We start from the raw sequence: 22,940 nt of genomic DNA on the forward strand, positions 1-22,940 counted from the left end.
CAAAAATGTAATGAACACGAAGAGGTCGTAGAGAAGAAAAGTAGGAAATGCGTGTAAACACGTAATTCAAATGAACCCCTCGTTCGTCTTCTTCTTAATCTGCTTTATCGTTGTCAACGTTATTGTATAGTATACTCGTTGCTTTCGAGGTCGAAGGGACGATATAGCAAAACTTATAAAGAAGCCTCCTCCTTCTTTCTTTCCTTGTGCCTTAGGAAAATGGCTTCGCCACATAAAGAAGAAAACTAAGAAATATTGCCATTCTCAAATATATATGTATTGATTCGAATCATATTTTTTAGTTTTTTTATTTATCCATACATATTTATCTTATGCTTGTATAAGTAATATATTTTTGGTAGAATAATTAAACGAAACTATCGAAAATAAAAGTAATGAAATGTACAATAAGTTTAACAAATTCCTCTATGATTTATGATTACCAATAAACTTTTATTATTCTCTACACTTTTTGTTACACGCAATCGTAAAATGCTAAAATCAGGCGATGAAAGAAGGAATGACTATTATATTAGATCTATCAATAAGTTCTTTCTGTTGAATGAGTTTCTAGATTCCAAGGACGAGTTACTTTATTGGGGAGGAATTTAAAAGCTTTTATAAAAATAAGAAACTGGTGTGTGTACTTATGTACGCACGTAAGAAGTTATACTTCTTTGCCGTACCAAAACGAATATAACCTCAATAACCTCAAAAATAACTTCAAAAAAAAAACTTCAAGGAAAAAAAATAACTTATAAAAAAGTTCCCACTCGATCATTTAAGTAAAGCAGTGCTGAGTACGATTAGTACTTGGATGGGTGACCCGCTTGAGAAAAAAGGGGAAGAAGAAGAGAAAAGACAACTTCATGTCGTATACTTGAAATCGCTTTGCCGCGCGTCGTTAAATGCCGACAAACTTCATGGTGTCGTTTTTCCAGACGCTCGGAACAAAATCACTCCCCATTACATTTTCCCCAACGCGCCAAAAGAAGTATAACTTCAAAAATGAAATATAACTGTTTATAAATATGTGTAATTATTTCAAAAGTCAAAAGGAATATTAATAAAACGAGTTGGTGTACTTAAGTGCTCAATATAATCCAGAAGATTGATGACCATAACAATCCACCATTGGAATATTTACCTGGCAAGGTCTATCGAATTGACTCACGTGATCAACTAAAATGTGAATATAAAAATGAAATATTCATTAAAAACCAAAACAGGGAACAAGTAACCAAATAAAAATGACAAAGAAATAGAAAAGATTTAGGTTACGAATTATAAAAGTTTGATTTCACCGGTATGTTTACGCAATACGACTTCATCCCTCGAACTCTCGTCAATAACAACCGACATCGATATTAATAAACATAATCTAGATCCTTGAAAATGGCTTTCCATCCTTGTAACTTAAGGCAACTTATGCTAGCTTGCAGTGATATTTACGTATAAATCTTTCTAATTAATACTTATTTCGAACCAAATAAGTTGTAACATTTAATGTGTAAATGTTTATACTAATGTAACAACTTATTTATTATTATTATTATTAATTATACATTTAGCAAGTCGCTTGAATATATTCGATCAATCTTGAAAGTCATCTTGTGAAAAAGCCTGTAAATATTTTTACGTCTTGACGTTCAGCCAAGTTTTTGTTTTGTTGTTGATAATGCACATCTTTTAACGCATTATTTTTTATGAACTGGGCGAGGCGAGGCTAACGTTATGACTGTGCGTTTCCATCGCGGTGAAAGCAACTCGAGTAATGTATTTTTTCATTCTTCCTGAGTATATCGACACTCGTTTACAAACCACGAACGAAATTACCTTCCGTACATATAGTTTGTATGTACATACATATGTACGTATGTACGTTCGATAAAAGAAGGTACACTTAGCGGTGAAAGAGCTCGTGCATAAGATTCGAGACTTTATTCGTTTCAAGAAAAATTTATTATATATTCGAAAGTGCCGATTTCATTCGCATTTTACGTACTTAATTCGTCACATTTCTAAATAAATCTATCGCCATTTGATATGTGTAAAAATAATTCGCTACAGTTAGAATTTATCGTTTAATATGCGACGTAGAAATATTTTTGACTCGAAGTTTGACGTATATTAATTATATAATCGGCTTAAGAGGGTGTGTTCTGAATTGAAATGTTACAAATTGTTTTTTCTATTGCTTAAATCGGCAGATAAATTGTCTAAGAATATGTTTACAAAATGACAGAGGCCAATTGTATATATGACCAAGAATATAAAGCCGAAAGCAGACAAGCGTCGAGCAGGTGTGCCTTCTATTGAAAACTTTGAAACGCGTTTTATCCAGTTTTCATTTCGACGATTTTTCTAAATTGCCAAGCGTAATAGTAAAAAAAACTAAACAACTTATTTAATTGAATCAAATTTTTTTTTCTTCGGTATTAAATTCTCTTCTAAGTGAACTAAAAAATTTTGTCAAATTTTATTTATATAATTGTTACATCTTAAAGTTTATTTTTTTTTAAACCCGCTAAAATTTTTGATTTCACGTTTTTTTCTGCCTTTTTTGATTCACCCGAAAGAAAAATATACAATAATATAATACTTTTTTGATTTTTTGTATCAGTCAAGAATTACGAGGTAGATCTAAGCAAATAAACAGTCGAAACAGCATGGAATTATTAGTCGATTAATATATAAGATAAAAGTTCGTAAAGCACAAATGGTTGAAATATGCGGCAAAATACGTATAATATGAAAATATAAGAAACATTCGTTAATTTTTTTCTAAACTTTTTATAATATAAGAATAGTATTTGTGCAAACTATTGACTCGTGATAATAAATTATTTGTTACATATCTAGGACGGAAAAAGCGCAGAAAAGTATATTAATCGCGTACTCACGCGAATACTATGCACGACATTGCACCATTTCGTGGTAGACCGTTTGAAAAGAAACATTTATCCACACGAATTTTTACTCTCTTCTATTATATAATAGTCTGAACTATCCGATCCTTTTAAAACGTAATCATCTATCATAACTTGTATCTTTGCGTCTATAAGAAAAGAAAAGTATTTCAAAATATCACGAAACATTTCAAGCGCTCTATTCTAGAATTTACAAAATCACAATGTGTCATGAAAAAAAAGGTCGACCGAAAAAAAAACAGATTCATCTTGCGAAGAATAGAAAAAAAGAGAAGAAAATATTCAGAAAAAAAATTTCCTCTGAAAATTGTAACATTTTCTTGGACAATGATCGAAGTGAAGTTAAAATTAGAAGCAACTGTAATGGCGCGCATTTTTCATAATATATAGAAAAGAAACGAAGCTTTGATACATCTGTCGAACAGAAGTGTGTATGTGTATGTGTGTGTACGTGTGCGTGTATATATATAGAAATAAGAAAGAAGAAGGAAATACTAATAAAAGAAGAAAAGGTTCTCGCAGCTGGCTGGCTAGTCCTTTCGCTTTCTCACTTACACGGAAGGATCTTTTTCATGACCTATCCAAAGTTTAGTCGACTATTGACTATTCTTCGACTCGGTCGACATCTTTTCTATTATCCAAGACAAGAATAAAAAGCTCCTACTACCTTCGGTGTACGTGAATATATATAACCTAGAGTCAGCTGCGAAAGGAAACCACAAAATCGTATTGTGAAAGCGCGTGGCCCACGTCGAAATGAAACAACCGGCTTCTTCTCGACGGCCTAATTGGTCAGCGTCGAGCATCACGATCGATTTTACTTAAAAACTTTCATCGATCAAATTCGGGAGAGTTACTCTTTCATTTGCTCTCTTATTTATCTTTCAATTTAAAAGAAAGCTTATACACATTCGCGCGGTGATATTTTAAATACGTTTCGTTATAACGAAAACAAAAACAAAAACAAAATCTTTAACATAGTTATATAATAAATATATAATATTTTTTATACAAGGGTTTTTCACCTAACTAGACCACCTTAAATATATCGCTTATTTCGTACGATAGAAAAAAATGTCAGAGGGAAGTAATATTCTGTTACCCAATGTTGTCTCTTGTATGAGAGAAGATTTTTTGTTTGTTTAGTATCTTACACGTTGATTTGCATTTGTTCTTTCATTTACCGTCCCCCGAGCGAGTATTGAAGTTACTGACAAACATTTCACAATTTTCTCGGTAAACTTCTCAGTCACTTGAAGGTCAACATATTGCACCTCGTTGGATTTGTTTTTTTATAAGCTGTAAGACTGTTATAGTTAAAATATACAGTCCCATTTATATATATAAAAAAAATGCGATGACTTTGAGAAAAAAATTCGGCCCATCACCATATTGGCACTTTCGAACAGAATGTTCTCTCCTTCTGACATTTTTTTCTATCGTACGAAATAAACGATATATTTAAGGTAGTCTAGTTAAGTGAAAGACCCTGTATATGTATATATAAAAAATAGAATAAGAATGATTGATAATTTTGTATCGTTCTTTAACACTTCGCAGGCGGGAGCAATTTTCCACCTTTTTGAACGTATAGCGAGCAAATCCTGTTATTGCGCATGTTGATCAATTCGATAATTTATTATAAAAAATTGACTATTACATTTTATTGTTTATTTGTAAATGTAGTGAAAATAAAAAAATACTTTCGATTACGAACACCCACTGTCAACGACTGTGATCGGTGTCTTCTGTCAGCAAAGTTTTAATCTTCTTTTTCTTTTTAACATTTTTCTTTGTTTTAAAAATATCTAATACGAAATTGGTATATATATAATATATATATTATACATATACACATATATGTAAATTTAAAACATAAAAATCTACAATACTATTTCGTAAATGTAAAAGAAATTTACAAATAGAATAAAATAATTACGAAATATATACATATGCATATATTTTCTAAACATTTCGAGGAAATAAGAAAGTTTCTATTATAATAACACGTAACATTATCGTGATGTATTAATTATATCTATCTAGAGTCTATCGAATATGAAACCCGTATATACTTAGATACGAAGAAAGCGATATTTACCGACTGCTGACAGTCGACAATTAATCCGCACGTTCTATATCGTATAATTCAGAATTTAGCCTGCAGATGAATCGCAAAATTGGTACGTTTCCCAAGAGGAAAATAAAATAATCGACCTCGTTTCTATCCCGTTACGAATGTATAACGAAGGAAAAGTTCGACACTTCGGCCATGGTCGATCGTTATCGTAAAGCACGATCGTTATCAAGAAGCATGCATCTTACGTGTGATCGTGCGAGAGACTATTACACGAAAGATACTTTCGTCTGCTTAATAACGTTTATGTTCATTTACCGAACATGCACGAAGACATGTAATAAGTACATATCAAAGTAGTTTATCGAATAAAAGAATCGTTCGTCCATGAAAAATCTTTTTATTCGACAAACGAGAATACTCATATATAGTAGTAACGTCTCTATACTCGATCTAATGTAAAAATCTACTAATCTATAAACGAGAGATAACCGATATTTGCTAATAATTCGTCTACAAGTTCGATCGTTCAAATAGATATCTCGAGATAAGCTTACGAAGGAAAAAAAAAAAGATTTCAATAAAAACTACAATAAAATATTATGAAAAGATAAGATGCGTTGTCTATATTGATTGGAGATTGACTTGTTTGATTGATACAATTGTTTAACGTGTTTTTTTATCATTATCCTCCAAAAATTTAGAGTAGATTTGAGATCGATAAGAAAATTAAAGAAATTCGTTGCTCGAAGTATTTAAAAATACATTTTGGTCGAAAAATCATGCAATTTAAAATAAATTGACCAACTGAACTGCATGCATACACATATAAAGAATATATTTTGAGGATCAAATTATTGCTATTTCGTCTGGAGTATTTTCATACTCGATTTACCACTCGATTCGAAGTCATAAATATTTAAAGGTAAGTAGAAACGCGACTCCGATATCGTAAATATAAGCTTATAGTTCTATTGGATACAAGTTTTCTTTCACAATAGAAATCATCCGATTAATTATTCAAATGAGTGAGACAATGGCGCACGGAATTAACCAGTTCACAGGCCCTACTTTTCTATATCAAGGACAATACCTGATTTATTTTGTTAAATACCATAATTTTCTAATAAATAGATCAATTCTTTTTCAATTGTCGTAATAATATTATAAATTAACAAATAACAAATGCTTATTACTTCAAACTTTAAACAACAATGGAAGTAAAATAATATTCTACCCTAACAAATTATTTTCGATAATAAAAAGAAAACGAACAATCAAAATGATAATGGAGTAACTAATAATTGAATAAAAAAAAAACAAGATTTTACATTTCCATATAATGAACAATACAAAATGTACATTTATTTATGAAGTTTCTATAAAAATCGATTTGCAGAGACATTACTACCACCGAAATGTAAATAATATAAATTCAAGTACCTCAGTATGTTATCAATCCAGTAAACACATATATTTCTTACATATCGATATTATAAATTCTCGCTCGTGGCTTTTTCACTTAACTTATTTAAAAAAATAATCAATACATAATCTTGACTATCGAAATGAAGTTAAAATCGAATAGAAAAAAGAAACATTAACTTTAAGTTATTTTTTCAAAACGTTGAAAAAAAAGATAATTAAGAATACAAGTGTTTCTTGTCATTATCAATACTAACACATTTCGTTCTGATTTTGGTTAACCATATTTACGTCGATCTGTGAACTACGTACCTACTCGAAAAAAATATCGATAAAAAAACGATGTTACGCGGAGTAGACCGAAATGTCACTCACCTTATAATCTTTCTTCTATTATTAGGATGAAGCCTTTGCGCCATTTCCGGATCAATTTCGACCAATCTACGATATAGCACCTCGTTCGTCTGCTCGCTCGTCTCTTTCGTCTCCTCTTTCGTCTCCTCTTTCATCTCCTCTCTCGTACTCATCTTCCTGTCGATCTTCCCGTCGATCTTCATCTTCTTTTTAGTCAAAGATTCGTCTTTCGTTCCGCTTCTTTCCAACGTTGCCTGCGTGTTGCCATTGCTATCTTCATTATCATTGTCGTTGTCACTTAAAATATTTCTCTTTTGATCCATTTTCTCCTTCACATTGTTTATGAGTATTTTCCAAAGTAGTGACTCTATGTAATAATTCGTGCCACCGACGACAATCGGGATCTTCTTATTTGATAATAAATTCTCCACCTATATCGATCGAAAGAAATACTGATTTGTAATTAATTTAATAAGTGTAATCGAAAAAATCAATTATGAGAAAAACATTGAAAACTGCGTCTTCTTAGCGAGGAAAAAATGCAAAATAAAATTAATTAAAATACCGATTAATACACGCAATGAATTAATGATTAGTTTTACTAAATCTATCGAGTTATTAAAATATGTTAATTCATTTTTACAATAGTTCACATAATTAATCGTTAGTAATTTTAGTCTACTTTTAACGATGTAATTTATTTTAAAAAACGATAACTTAAATAGCTTATTCAATAAAAAAACATCGAAAAATAATGAATATCTCATTGCGATATGTTTCATCAAGAAAGACCATGGCTATTTATTGATACAAAAATATCAAAGTCTTTCATAAAACAATTGTTGAAAAAAAAATAAATAAATAAATAAGTAAAAATCACTCGGCTTCGTTCGGAATTGTTTATTTACGATGCCATTTAAGCGGATAAAAAACGAGTCGTTAAGAAAGAAAAATCTTTAAACGAGAGTTCGTTGTTAAAAAGATTAATAAGAAAAAATTAATTATCAAACGCTTTGCTTTATTCTAAGGATAGGAAAAAAAAAACATCAGAAAAATATGTGATAATATAAATTGATTACAATTGGTAGCGCCATGTTTCTGAAATCGATGACGGAAAAATGAGTGAGGGGATCAACGACGTCCAGCATGTGATGAACCGCCATTTGCCTTTCCTCCTTGGTCACCTTGGCAGTAACGATATCCAGATCCTTATACACCTGTAGATTAACATCCAGTCTAGATTATCGTAATTGAAAAGATAATGACGGAGGGTAGAAAATATTATGGATAGGAGGATGTAAAGGTATATACATTACTACTATCTCGTTTTCTCCTCGCTACTTACCGCGTAAATTTTATTAATTAGGTCACGCGCGTGCGCCTTCGACGTGTAAGAGAGCGAATGAGTGAGTTAAGGTCGTTTCGATAAATCGCCTAATTAACTGAGACATCCGATATAGTTACGAGTTTTCGAAAAGATGAAATGGTGATGATAAAAATCAACCAAATAAATGAAATCGAAATCAATAAAAAAATAGATAAAAGAAACAGGTTCGTTTTAATGAAAAATTCAAGATTATGATTATTATTATTGTTGTTGTTATTATTATTATTATTATTATTATTATTATTATTATTATTATTATTATTATTATTATTATTATTATTATTATTGATGGAAACTCTCTCTCTTTGGTTCGTATTTGTCTTCTCCATTTTTACTTTGGTTTTTGCATTTGCCGATATTTACTTGATAATATTCATAACAGGGGTTGAAAATAGTTATTATATTGATTTCAGTTTTTAATATAGTTAAGAGAAGCAAAATACTTTTCTATTATAATATCGGTTTTAAAGAACCGACATCAAAATTGATATGGACGAGAACCATTATAATCATAAAGTTATAAACCTTTTTTTGGCGCTCGTAACTGTTTCACTCAGGATCGGTATATAACAATTTGAAATAGTTATTTCCAGAATCACTCCAACCTCTGTTCTATAGTTTAATATTCAAATTCAAGATTTAATACAAAGGAATAATATTTTTGGATATTATTAAAGTTTAAAAAAACATTAATGTAGAAGAATTTGAACCGTACAGTTCGGAATCTTATGAGTGACTGCGTATAAATAAATAAGCCCTCCCATTAGTACATAATTTTGATTTTTGTTAATAAAAAGCTCGTATTAAATATCACTATTTCAATTACAAATATTTTTATCATAAATCATCAGTCAAATCTTTCCACTCAATCAATCTTGCGACGATAGCCTTAAGATACGAGTAGAGTGAAGACCTATTTCTATTATTATTAAAATATCACCTATACTAAACGACAGCTATGCTAAACGACAGCTATGCTAAAAACCTTAGATATTAGGTTAATATGAATAAACTATACTGAAAATTAAAAAAAAAAAACAAAAAAGAAAATAAATCCTTAACAACGATTTATATTTGGAAACGAAGCTTTGTACAAAAAAAATGTCATTAAAAATTTTCGACTAATCTTTTCACACAGATTCACCCCCTCTTGCCAATTGTATCTCCAGATTTAAAACACCCGATAGTGTCATTCGATAATAAAAATCTGAATAATATAAATATTAATTAATTATATAAAAAATAAGAAAAAGAAACACACTAATTTCCGACATTATATTGTTCCGTTTGGATCAAAACATCATATCAAATGTTTCCGAAAGTACAGAAAAACAAAAAACATAAATGTGTCAGAAAAGAAGAAGAAGAAGAAGAAGAAGAAAAGGGGAAGAAGAAAAGGGTAAGAAGAGCTTTCCTTCTCTTCCGTCCGTTCAAGTTCGATGCGCATCACTAAGACGGATAAACGAGAATCCAAGAACGTTTCCGATTACGAGAATTTCGACTTTACACTCAACATTCCATTACGTACACACGACATAGCTCGGTGTGGAACAGGTTTTCAACGTTCCGATCCGGCCGCCAGATGTAGCCGGAACGGCCGTGTCTTCGATCTTTGAACAGGTTTCCGACGTTCTAAAGCGGTCTTCAACCTTCGTTCCGCTTCGATCTTTATACTTTTTCATAGCTTTTGTGACTAGAATAAAATACGAAAACGATTTCGTGCGAATGAACTCAAACGAGCTCCAAAAACAAAACTATTCTTATTTTCTTTACGTGAAATTTCGACCCTTTATACGTAGTCACCTATAAGTCTGTTACTCTTAACTTCTGCCGATAAAGGTATATAAAGAAGAAGAAGAAGAAGAAGAAGAAGTAGAAGAAGAAGAAGAAGAAGAAGTACGAGCGACCGGCTCGTTCCACGCGCGCCGAACTCGAGAAACCGCATTCCACCAGTTCGCTATTGAACCTTAAATCGATCCGCAGGATCTCTTTACAAAGTATATTCGCCAAACGGTGAAAATAAGATTTTTACTTATGTATGAGACATAGGAAACTTTTCATACAAAATTAATTATCGATTACATAAGTCATTTTTTTACCGTAAACGTATATAGCATAGATACATTATCGACGACAGATTATTATTCGACAACAATATTTATGTAATATAATCATTATGTCTATATAGTTTTTTTTATTATTAATGCCAATTAATTATTAATTGCATAAATCTTTTTTACCATTAACATATATCATAGATACATTTAATAATCAACGATAATATTTATGTAATATAATTATCGCATCTGTAAAAAAAAATGTAATATTTTATAATAAATATAATAAGTATTCATTTTATCGAATTAATCATGATTATATGTATATCAATTCTTTTTATTATCAACATAATATACAAATCTGTAATAATTCATGTAAATACTTATTTAACGTAACAATTATAAAAGAAATATTAATCTTAAATAATGCATACCTAATATATTCCCTTTGTCGGATTTATTATAAGCACAATAAAAAATACAAGATAGAATAATAACTTTTCATTAAAAATAAGCAAATTCTTGACATAGGTAAAAAAAAAAAATTAATGATGTCAGTCCTTCACCATCAACATAGCCAAGCTATTTCTAATAGATCATGCCAACATTAATCTAACCTAACATATACCAGCAAAAGAAATCAAATATTAATAAGAAACTTTAGAGTAGAACCAGAACTAGTTATACCACACGTAACATTGCTTTTGATAAATTTATCACAAGGACGAAGATATCTTGGTGATCATCGTCGATCATAAAACGTCGAGTGAAAACGGTGAATGAATAGAAGAAGTGGCAAAGATCGAAGAGGATGGCGGTGAGACCATTGAGGGCACCTTTTCTGCGAGAGGAGCGAAAGCCTCTCTCAAAACCTGTTCCATCCACCGACTGAACGTATGTATGTATGTATGTATATATGACTGGCTGGCTCACCTCATATATGTATGTATGTATATGTGTGCGTGTGTGTATGTATATTCGCGCACTCGCGCAGCTAACGGAACGCAACGAAAGCCGGCTCGCACTCGCTCCGAATTCTCTCTGGGTCGCGCGTACTCTCCCAACGTTGAAAGATCTCGAGCGATCTCCAACAATAGAACCGTTCCTTGACTTTTACTTTACACGTCCGACTTCGTTTCACGACGTAGAAACTCCTCTGATCGGCCTAGGCCCGGGAATTCGTTTCTAATTGTGACGTCATTGTGTGTCAGTATTATATTATAGATTAATACGAAAATTTCGCAATAGAAATGATAGGCTTGCCAATTGCTAGTATATATCGATACTTTACACCTAATCGATCTATTTATCTGAACGATATTTTATTCCAATGTATCAGATCTTTTGACTTATCTAGACACGTTAAAGGTATTGAATATTATCATTTTAGATCGATAATTTGATAGATATACTTTATACTATATAAATCATTATGACACGCAGCTAACCATTTCCATAACTTTCTCATTTACATCTTCGTCTTATCTATTATAGGTATATCAAATTTACGCGTAGAAATATACTCAAATTGAACAAACACTTAAGAGTAGTCGTAACCTAAACTTTATCTATCTTATCATATTTTCTTTTAATCAAATATATTAATTAATGAATTTTTTATTATTAAAATCGTCTATTTTATTTGTTTCTGCGTAGTTAACGATCGCGATCGGACAAACTTGTGAAAACCATGCACAAACTTTCCCTGATCGAGAATAAAAAGTCTTCAGTTCGTGAAAGTCAAAATCCAAAAGCGTTACTACCTTAAATGGTTCGATCGCACGATATAAATTGATTAAAAAAAAAAAAAAACACACACAAACTGTATAATAAATCAGCAAGACGAATGATATTGTGTGATTTTTACAATGATAAAATAATAATATTAAACGAAGAAAAAAAAGTTGAAGAAATTTTAATCGGGTCTCGAGACCGTAAGATGAAAACTTGTCTTTCGAAAAGGAATAAAAGGGAGATTTAAAAATTCAAAAAAAGAAGAATCGAAAAGAAAAATCGATAGATAAAGATAGCAAGAGAGAGAGGAAAAGATAAGCCAATCTAATAAATAAGTCAGTGCTTTAAAGGAGGAACTAACTTCTCCCATTCGTGTAAAAGCATTCGAGCATGGCATAAGTTCATTTAATCATCGACTTACGATATTTTACTATTCCGTAAACCGATCTGTCAAGAACGTTATTTATTAACACGTTTGTCTGTCGTCGTCGTCGTCGCGTCGCCGTTGGACTATCGCACCCGTAACTAATATATTAACCTTCAAGAAACGCACGCGAACGTTGTCGACCCTCTTCCGTGACGATCACCTCAAGGCAGTCCATTTCAACCACGATTCTCTTACTCGCGAATTATCGTTTCACGGCTATCGAAAAGCTTTCCTTTCCAACGATAAAGTATCCCTCGAAAGACTTCCATACATAAGCTTTCTCTGTGTGTGTGTGTGTGTTTGTGTGTGTGTAGTATGCTTATGCTGTGTGAAAATATTTCGAAATTATTATTTAAAAAAAAATTAATTAACGAAGTCATTATTCGTTATGTCATAGCCGAACTTTCGCCAGGTTCCTTTTTCCTAAGAAAGCTCGTAAATGTATTTCGCATCGATACACATCCAAAATGCTACCCATAAATCGTTGAAATCATCCTAATGAAATTATAACGAATAAATGTTAGGTAGGTGAAGTTCTACTGTTTCTACACAGTAATAAATAATATTACGAGGGAAGATAATTGTTTGCATTATATAGGATTCGCCATTTCACGTAGAAAATTCGTAATTATACGTAAATTCCGAACGATAGAAGCCGGTACGAAACTATGCGAGAGACCTAATTCGTGGTACTAAAAATAGACGGTGAGAAGGAAGGCTTGACTCTAATCGTTTCCCAGACTCAAGGTCGCCTTAGAGTAGTGTAGAGAAAAGCAAAAGAAGAAGATGAGGAAGGGGGAAAGGAGAAAGGAAAGAAAAGGAGAACGGAGAATAGTAAGGACTAGACGACTACTAGGAAAAGAAAGGCAAGCTAGCCAATCAAAGGTAAAATAGAGAAACGTGCTGTTCTAACGGTCCATGAAAGAGGATGGAAGTTCACCGTTTAGAATATCCTGCACGATGATTTATTTGTAACGCTTAAAGGAACTCCAAGAGAAGGAGACCTCCCACTGTTAGAAGAAGCAATTATCAAAACCACCGGCACATCGGTGAGGCAATTACGCAAAATGTAATATCTTTCTAGCTTAACGTCATTACTTAAATCTACTTAATAATCGCTCTTATATCTTCTAACTTGTTTTGATTCAACTTACAGCAAGAAAGAATAAATAATAGGTCTGTAGAAATTGAAAAATATCGAATGTCTTTCTCTGTCATCTTCTACGTTCATTCAATTTTGTTTATTCGCACGAAGAGAAAAATACAATATGTCCAGCAAATAATTAATGTAAATCTATGATTTCGAATAAAGATGAATAATATTTTTATTCAATCATTTCGTGCCTATAAAATTTCATATTATTGAGATTTCAAACGAAAAATATTCACCAAAAAAAGACAAATAAATTGGACAATGAAATAAAGTTATATAGTACGTCCGAAAAGTCGTTTTACCGAAGGAATAAAATAAAATTCAAAACCAATATTGTAAACAATTCAAGATCTAAAACTTGAGGGCGGTTTATAATATGACTTTATTCTTTGGCGTCTTATAATCCCATTCTGGCCCTTAATATATACACTCTTCTATAAACAAATGCACATTGTCATCAGCATCGATCATGCATTTCACACATATACACCCAACAAACTCCAGAATCTTCCATACTTTTCTCGATTGTCAATTGCTTGATCTCACATGCACACATACACACGCAACTAATTATTACACAAATGTTTTATACTATTCCTTGAACTATCGATCGACTTATTTCACATACGAACACAAATACACACACACTTCTGACCAATGGCAAGGATACTTCCATCTCACACCAATACACATATACTGTCCTGTAATCTCCTATAATAAAGAGAATAAAGAACGGTCGATCGTCAAGGTTTACAATATTTGTTTTTATAATATATTTCATTTATCATTTCAATATAACAATATTATTTAAAAAAGCGTTGCTATTTCAAATATCATTTTAAAATAATTGTTAATTTCTTAATTCGATAAGACGACTTTTGGGATAGTCTATATATTGATTCTGTTAATTTATATATCATATTTAAATATTATAAACAATCTTGAATATAACTGAAACAAATAATGTATAAGACTTGGCGTATTGTCGGAAAACATCGTACAACTTCTTTCTTCTAATCTCTTCCTCTCCCTCTTTCTATCTGATATCTTCTGACCTCCACACGCAAACAAGCAACTCCGTCGTATGTTTTCTAATCGGTCATAATACGATAGAGTATGGATTATGATTAGCAAGTTACCGTGTCCGGATGACATTCGTTACATACATCAATGCCAATTCATTTTCCGTCAAGGATTTACTATAATGATAGCAAGATTATCCTGCTTATATCGTTAAAAGCGGCATTGCGCTAGACAAAACATAACTCGAACGATTTATTTTATCGATTAAATACGAATGTCGAATATACAAATTAATAAAAAAGGAAAATAATAGAAAAGAAGAAAATGTCTATAAATACTAATTAGCACTAATGTTAATATATGATAATAAACGAAAGATTGCCGATTAGAATAAAATTATCGTTGCTTTAGAAGTGTTAAGAGTGTAATTTATTTTCTGAAAATAAAAGGAGATACAAATCGAGCACGTGATTAATAGAAAGTGTAAGTAACATTTAGCAAGATGCAGAAATTTAAAAGAAACGTTCCTGCTGGAAGTAGCGTTCCACTTGGTGAGCTCCTTCTGATTAGAAGTAACAGTAAACCGAACGATAAAGGAAGTTAAGTGTTTATTTCATAGAAATTGAAAGCTTTTATCTCTCCTAAAGAAACGATAAATCCTCAGACGTCCTTTCTTTTAACACGTTCACTCATGGCAGTAAGATTTGTGAAAGAACATTTGGGGAAATAGATTATGATTAAAAACATCAATTGTACGATTAGCAAATTGATTTAAATCGAAATAACGAGTCGAATCTCGGTATTTAAATTTAGTCAAATTTAGGAACGTTCGATTTCCAGCATAAAGTTACTAAATTCAGGCTTCCATTTCGGTTTCATTCGACGAACGTCCCGATGAAGCGAGGTTAAGCTGACGAGTCTTTTTGAATCTAACCATCGATTAGAATTCTCGGCACTTAAATTAAGTCAAATTTAGGAGCGTTCGGGGCTCAGTCCAAAGTTACTTAATTCGGTTTACCATTTCGGTTTCATTCGACAAAAGTCCGAATGAACAAGGTTAAACAGACAAAGAGAAGGGGTCTAATAAATTAGCCAAAAAAATTCACGTTGAATACTTAATCAGTAGAAAACTTGGTACGCATAGCTACGCGTAGAGAGGCTTCATCGATGCTAAGGCATTAGAATTGGTTAGACGCTTACGGTAGAATAGCTTATACCAGGAAACGTCGATTTAAGTATGTTAGGCACGAATAACGCTGGACATTTAGCCGAAGGAAAGAACGAGCTCGCGCAAGATGTTACGAAGAACGCCTTGCGAAGTGTCTCCAGCGATTTCCGGAGCAACGATATCCAAAGGAAAGCCGATTCTGTTCCTTTTCAGTAAATCTTTATAAGTCCCGTTACGGTCTTACATTTAACACATTGACGCAACTGACTGTCAAATTTTTATATATGCCAATATGTGGACTAATTGTAAATGATACAATTAATAAAATTACTATACAAGATTTATTTTATATTAATTTAGTATTAATTTACTATTATAAATACTGTTCTTATATATATATATATATATATATTTGGCAAAACAATAAAAAATAAAAAACATTTAAAAAAACATGTTTCTAAAGGAGTTTTAGAAAAAAATGTGTGCGTCAACGTGTTAATATTCATCGAAAGTACATTATGCTCTACCAAACTTGAAATGGTAATTTAACTCTCGAAAAAAAAGCAATTTGTAATCATACAACTTGTTCTTTCAAGATTTTCAATGTGTTTCTCCTTTCAAATCTTTCTTCTTTCCTTTTACTTTCGATTAAATCGTAATATCTCATAATAAGCACGTTCGAAAAAAAAAATTAAGTATGATTGATGTTTTATAATAATAAATAAAAAAGAAAAAACTCGTGTATGTCTATAAGAATATTTAAATACATAATATAAATATTATATGATTAGGGGGGGAATAATATGATTATGAAGATAATTTTTATGTTTCTTCATATTTTATGAGAATATCGCAAAAAATATATACAGTTCATTTAAAAAAAAATAACAACGTTGACCTAGAAATCTCGTAAAAAAATGATCTTGAGAAAAAATTCTTACAACCGTTAGATCCTCAACCCCCTGCAATAGGGCAACTTTTTCCTTTCAAGTTTTTTAATACAATTGTAAAAAAAAAGGAACTATCTAACAATAAGTGTTGCCATTTATATGCTCCAACCTGGTATACAATGTAACACACACACAGCGGATACGTATAATTAATATTTATTATAGAAATGATAAATATGTATGTACTTAAATATATGCTTTTACACATTATTCTTTTTTAATTTGTACAATTAAAAAGAAAATGTTTTGGCAATTTATCATTTTGCGCTCGTCACACAATTCATTTTTGTGTTCGTAGAAATGGATTTAAAAAAAAGAAAAAATATTCGAAGACGTGATGGAAGAAAGAAAGAAGTACCTTCGCGAAGAGCACCGAAAAACTCTTAAAATCAGCTTGCAGAGCAAATAACGAAAAGATTTCGGGAACCTCCTTGGAAAGCCTGTTGAAGGTCCTCGATGATGCGGACTTTCCTTTGTCGGTACGTACGTTTTCCAAAGTGCTTTAACGACCGTACGAAAAAAAAAATGTAAAAGAAAAAGACGACAGATAAAGACTTCAAATTGATCGAGAATCACATTGCTAAAGATCGATCGATCTTCTCGATCTCGAATACAAAAAAATAGAATGCATAAAGTCGACTATAAATGCGACGAGACGATTGCGCAAATAGCATGCGTTTGTGATTAATCAAAAGATAAGATAGTTAAGTGAGGGATCGTTAAAGTAATTATTCACAGCCACGTGAATACATATCTTATTGCTACGATGCGAAGTTTCCTCGTAAAAAAAAAGATTAAGATAATGGTAGTTCACAGAGTAACATTTCTTCATTAAAACGAAAAGAAAAGAAAACAAAAATATATTTAATCTTTTTGCAATTAAATTAATAAAATACGATAAATTAATTTGCTATACATCGTATGAAACGAAGAAATAAATATACAATCCTTGAAACATCATAAACGTGTTCTTCATTTTTGAAATTCATATTTTAAGCAAATTAACCCATACGTGTTCATAGACATTACATTCAAATAATAGTTTTCACGATGCAATTATAATCATTCCTTTGTATCGCAAAATTCAGCTTTTTCGCCAGAAAATTCCTAAACAAATAAAAAACAAGTAGAATATCTACGCAAAGAAGATTATCTTAACGACCGGTCAGAGCCATTCACCCTTTTCGCATTTCGAAAAGAGAAAAAAAAATGATCGTTCCATATCTGGAATAGTAGCCAACAGCGCGGTAACTTTTGGGTAAAGAAGCAAATTAATCCGTGGCACGTTAGTACAAGATGATCTAAAAGAGAGAACCTAAAGAGAGAAGGTGGACTTCTACCTTTTCTTCGAGTATTCCACCTAACTTGGTGGCTTCAGCCGGTCTATAGTTTTAGGGTACCTGCGCGTACGAAAACTGGTCCAGGAACGGGATGTTGCATACAAACGATCTCTCCTTCTCTCTCAAGTATACGCTCATCATGATTATCCTTCCTTTTTCCGCCGTTGATTACCCGTCTTGCTTTATCCGCCGGTAGAATCGCAACCCTACGTCGTATCGTATTCGAGTTTCTCACGTCATCCTCTTATCAACTCGAAGAACCGGTCCTCCTCCTCCTCCTCCTCCTCCTTCTCCTCCTCTTTCTCCCCTTCTCTCCCTCCCTCTCTCTTTCTCTATCTTTCTTTTTTCTTTTCAATATATTTCTACTTCTATGCATATTTTCTTAATTACGAAATATATATTGTAAGGTTACTCAAATAGTATCCCTTAAAAAAAAAAAAAGCATATAAAACGTGTAATTTTATATATAAACAAAACATTTTTCTAGTTTTCATAACTTCATTTAACATTGATTTCATTCCTTTTAAAGGGTTATACGCAGTTAGAATTTTTAAAAAATCGATTTTTTTTTTTTCATTTTCGGAATGTACATATATTTAAGTATATTCTCTGAAAATTTCAAATCGATCCGACAAATATTCTTCACTTCATGTAAGCTGCAAACAAAAATTTTTAACTATGTGTAAACGTCTCTTTGAAACTTTAAACGCGTTTTTCTCAAAACGGTATTTTCAAAGTCGGTGATCTCGATTTTTCAGAAATGGCTTAACCGATCGGTTTCGAATTTTTACACAATCTTCTTAGATATATTCCTCAGGTATTAAGTGGATGGAATAATTTTTAAAAAATTTATTATTATTTTTTTTTAACAATTTAGATCGAAAATTTTAGTCAAAAACACAAACTTTTTTTCAAATAGACGCCATTTTGTCAAAAATTAAAATTTTTAATATTTCTTCTGCTTAATACCTGCATTAATCTATTCTTTAAAAGAATCCACCATATTTTTTAATTTCGAATAATCCCAACCGCCAAAATGGAGATCACCGCCAAACGTCTTTTTTTAGAGGACGTTCAGGAAATCATCTACTGGAGTGGTGCAGATTAATATTTTTACATAATCGACGCGCTATTGTATTCTCAAAAGTTGGCTCTATTTGCATTACCATCACTTTTGTTTGAGAAATAAAAACTGTTTCTATAATAAATTCATGAAAATACGTCTTTTTCGAGCTTCGCAACTGCATATAACCCCTTAATGAAGTTTGAAATATCTATAAGCTTTTACATATAACTGAACGTGATAAATGAATATTGCACGTCTAAGGAATCAAGATCCTAATGTAAGCCGTATCACCTATAACCTAAGTCGCTGTTGATACGATACTAAAGTCAAAACGTCAAAGGTATAATTTAAGTAGTAGTATGTATACATGTATTTACATATATCTTATTAAACATATAGACGAAAGAGAACATGATTTCTCATAATTTTCCTTTGACAAAAACGATAAGAAAAGTATGTATTTATTACAAATTTATTAATATATTATATAATATATATTATATAATATATTTATTATTTATAATCTTATTTATAAATTATTATATATCTTTATTTGCTTATATATAAATCTTTTCATTATAAATTTTAGAAATTATTTATAAATCTTTCATTTGCTGTTTCGTTTTATGAAATTTATATTGGAGATGTACCGATCGTACAATTTATCATCGTTACTATTATTATTATAATTATTATTATTATTATTTTGTTGTTGTTATATTTATCCCCCGTCTTATCGATCAGAAAGAAAGCGTCAAAATCGAGATGAGAATTTTCTACGTGATCCCGAAAAGAAAAGAACGAATTAGTGTTTCACTTGTCAAAGTAATGCGATCCGATAAGAGATCGGTGAGGGATAAGAGGCACTGCTTCACGAAGAGTGCTTCGAAATGTTACGTAGAATCGGGACAAAGGATCTACGAGAAGAGTCCTCGAGAGATCTCTATCAACTCTCATTGCGTGCAATTCGAGTGCACCGGAAGAAGACGATCACTGTCGATATTCATCAAAGTATGAAAAAAAAAAAAAAAGAAAAAAAAGAAAAGAATAAAAGAAGCAATCATTTCAAAGCATACGTATGCTTCATTACAATAATACATTGTATAGGCTAGTTATCTCGTTAGATGAACTTTCAACACGCAATATTTATATTATCCCTTATTTAATTTATTCTTTATTCGAAATCGTATATAACGTGATTAAAATGTATGATCTCATGTGATTTTTTTAAATCCTTGAATATTCTTGTGTCTTACGTTCATTAATAATAAAAACTCGCAGCGTACATTTTACACGTTTTTGACTCATTCGTTTAAATCATCTCAACAAGAGAAAATAACTTTTTATGTTCTCCTGTATAATTGATAATATGAAACAACGAGACAAGGCAAGAAAAATAGAAAATGAGAAAAGAGATCATTAGCGAAGTTAAATCGATGCTAATTACCGTGAAAATGAAATATGTTTCTCATTTAGTCCTCGCGAAAGCAAGCTTCATGCTAGCAGATAAATATTTTTCCAGGATTCTCTACGGCGACTAGTTTCTTTTCTTCTAATTCAAAAAAAAAAAATATATATATATATATATATATGATATTTCTTCGATAACGACAAACTCTAACATAAGCGAGCGAGACTGCACAATTGCATGAACGACTCTAACAATAAAACGATTAAATAAATTTGTAATTTATATATCGAGAATAATATAAATTTTGTATATTTTGGAAAATATATTTCTTATATGATGCGTTCAGCGAAAGTTACATGCTTTTTGGACTAAGAACGCATATATGCACGTATGTGACGTATGCATGAGTAATGCAATTACTTCTTCAATTGTTTCAATTTCCCACGCGCTTGAGATTCTTTTGTTTTTTTCTTTTATTTAATCGTATACTTATATTGATCTGCATATTTATGTAAATCGACTTTTTCATATTTAAAGTTAACGAAGACTAAACAACGTGCCCTACTTACTGATTATCACACTGAAAATTCATTATCATTATTTTTGTCTGGATATACATCAAATTATGAACGCTTGGATGAAAGTATGCAGTCTCAGACATCCCACTAATTTTATTATAAAAACAATATAATTTAATTAGTATTTTCTCCTTAAAATATTACTTTTTCATTAATAAATATTAATGAAATATCATGCTGATTTAATATCCCCTCTCCATTGTCACCCATTAGTACACAAGACAGATGTTAAATAGCAAGATATTAGTAGGTATATTTTAGAACAGAAGATTAATCCCGTATAGAATAAAGTTGGCCACCCCTGACATAATTCACATTAGCAAAAAAAAAGTATTCCTTTCCCGCAAACACTAGACACGTGCCGTTCAAGCGGATTACTTCCACCGGGAGTATTCAGATACTCAAAGAGTTAAAGAGACGTGTCTCGTTGAAATCTTGAATCGACGATACTTATCTAACAAAGACGAAATCTAACTTCTTTAAAAACATGTTTTTTATTTTATGAGCTTTCAACGTCTCGTATTTTCGTATTTTATTATATTTAAATAAAAACATTCGAATTTTTTCTCTTATAAAATCAACTTACGTATATTTAAAGTATATAAAACTATACTCTAATTTAGTCATTTAAGATAACACAAGAAATTTATCTAAAAAATAAAGATCACCGATATTAAATTTATGTGAGAAGGTTAAAGAGTAATCGCGTTGAACGATAATCAATTTTTTATTATATCAGAGCAAAAGAGAGCCCAATTTTGGTGATCATGCAGGCGTATATATGTGTGTGGTTGTAAGAGGAAGAGTGAGAGAGAGAATGGAACCAGGACTCATTGATAAATGCAAGCAAATCGTTTGAACAACGTTCGATGCTGTAATGGCTAATTAACCGAATCATTAATTAGGTCGGATCAACGCGGATAGATCGGCCAATCGTGAGATCGCCATTGAAACAAATTCGAATTTGCGTCAGTTTTATCGCTTCTCGTGTGGGTAACCTCGTGTACCGATCAATTTCGTTGGCACGGCTCATTAAGAATTGTCATTTACTATGTATATAAATGTGACGGGACGAAAAACCTTCGTTGGCGAGTACGATGATGTCACGTGAGACGGCGTTTGGAAGCAAACCAAAATTTTCCTATTCGAAAAAGTATCGTCGAATATTTTTTTTCCTTTCCTTTTTATAACACTCAACTATCGCACGAAAAATTATTTATCTGTAGCAAATGACGCTTTTCTTCTCTTTTTTATCCTTTCATTCTTGCTAATGAGGCTGATATTGAAGTAGCACTCAAAGAGAAAGCCGCTCGCTTGAAATATCTCCTGCACACACGTTACGTATATTGAAAACTCAGTGATCTTTAAATGAGATAACTTCAAAAATATATTTGGATCTTCAGAGACGTACTCTATTTGTTCATGGAATCAGTTGTAAAATAGTATTTATATTTTCTAATGAATTTTATGAATAGAAAACCGTTACAAATCGATCACGCGACGTTTGTATAAACGATAATAATAATAATAGTAGTAATAGTAGTCGTGTAAGCACACATTCTATCAGCATAATTAAAATTTCACAAGAAAGTTATCATCGAACCCCGTTCTCCTTGACGGACCTCCTAACACTAGTTTTTGTTGTGCAATTCAATCCGAATTTTTTATTTTACCTGCTTCTCAAGCCGGTATTTGATCAACTCGCTTCGTACTATCCAATTAAGTGACAAATTTTTCAATTTTCAATTGCTCGTAAAAATTCTTATTTTGTGGCAAAAGGAGCAATAAACGTCAAAATAGAAATTGAAATATGATGAAATTTCTTGTCTCGTAAGAATCAGATATTGGCTAATTCCATAA

General features: G+C 31.4%; 1 protein-coding gene across 1 annotated transcript in view; it reads right to left on the minus strand.

The window, feature by feature from the left end:
* The window catches only part of LOC122522197 (tRNA dimethylallyltransferase), an 85,669-nt gene that overhangs the window by 48,351 nt on the left and 14,378 nt on the right, over positions 1-22,940 (minus strand). The window contains exons 2-3 of the mRNA XM_043643044.1: positions 7,866-8,003; positions 6,808-7,217 (exon numbers count right to left, since the gene is read on the minus strand). Of these exons, the coding sequence (XP_043498979.1) occupies positions 6,808-7,217; positions 7,866-8,003 (548 nt within the window). The remainder of the gene's footprint in view (positions 1-6,807; positions 7,218-7,865; positions 8,004-22,940) is intronic.

Source organism: Polistes fuscatus, unplaced genomic scaffold (genome assembly GCF_010416935.1).
Source record: "Polistes fuscatus isolate 324 unplaced genomic scaffold, CU_Pfus_HIC Scaffold1, whole genome shotgun sequence".
NCBI lineage: Eukaryota > Metazoa > Arthropoda > Insecta > Hymenoptera > Vespidae > Polistes > Polistes fuscatus.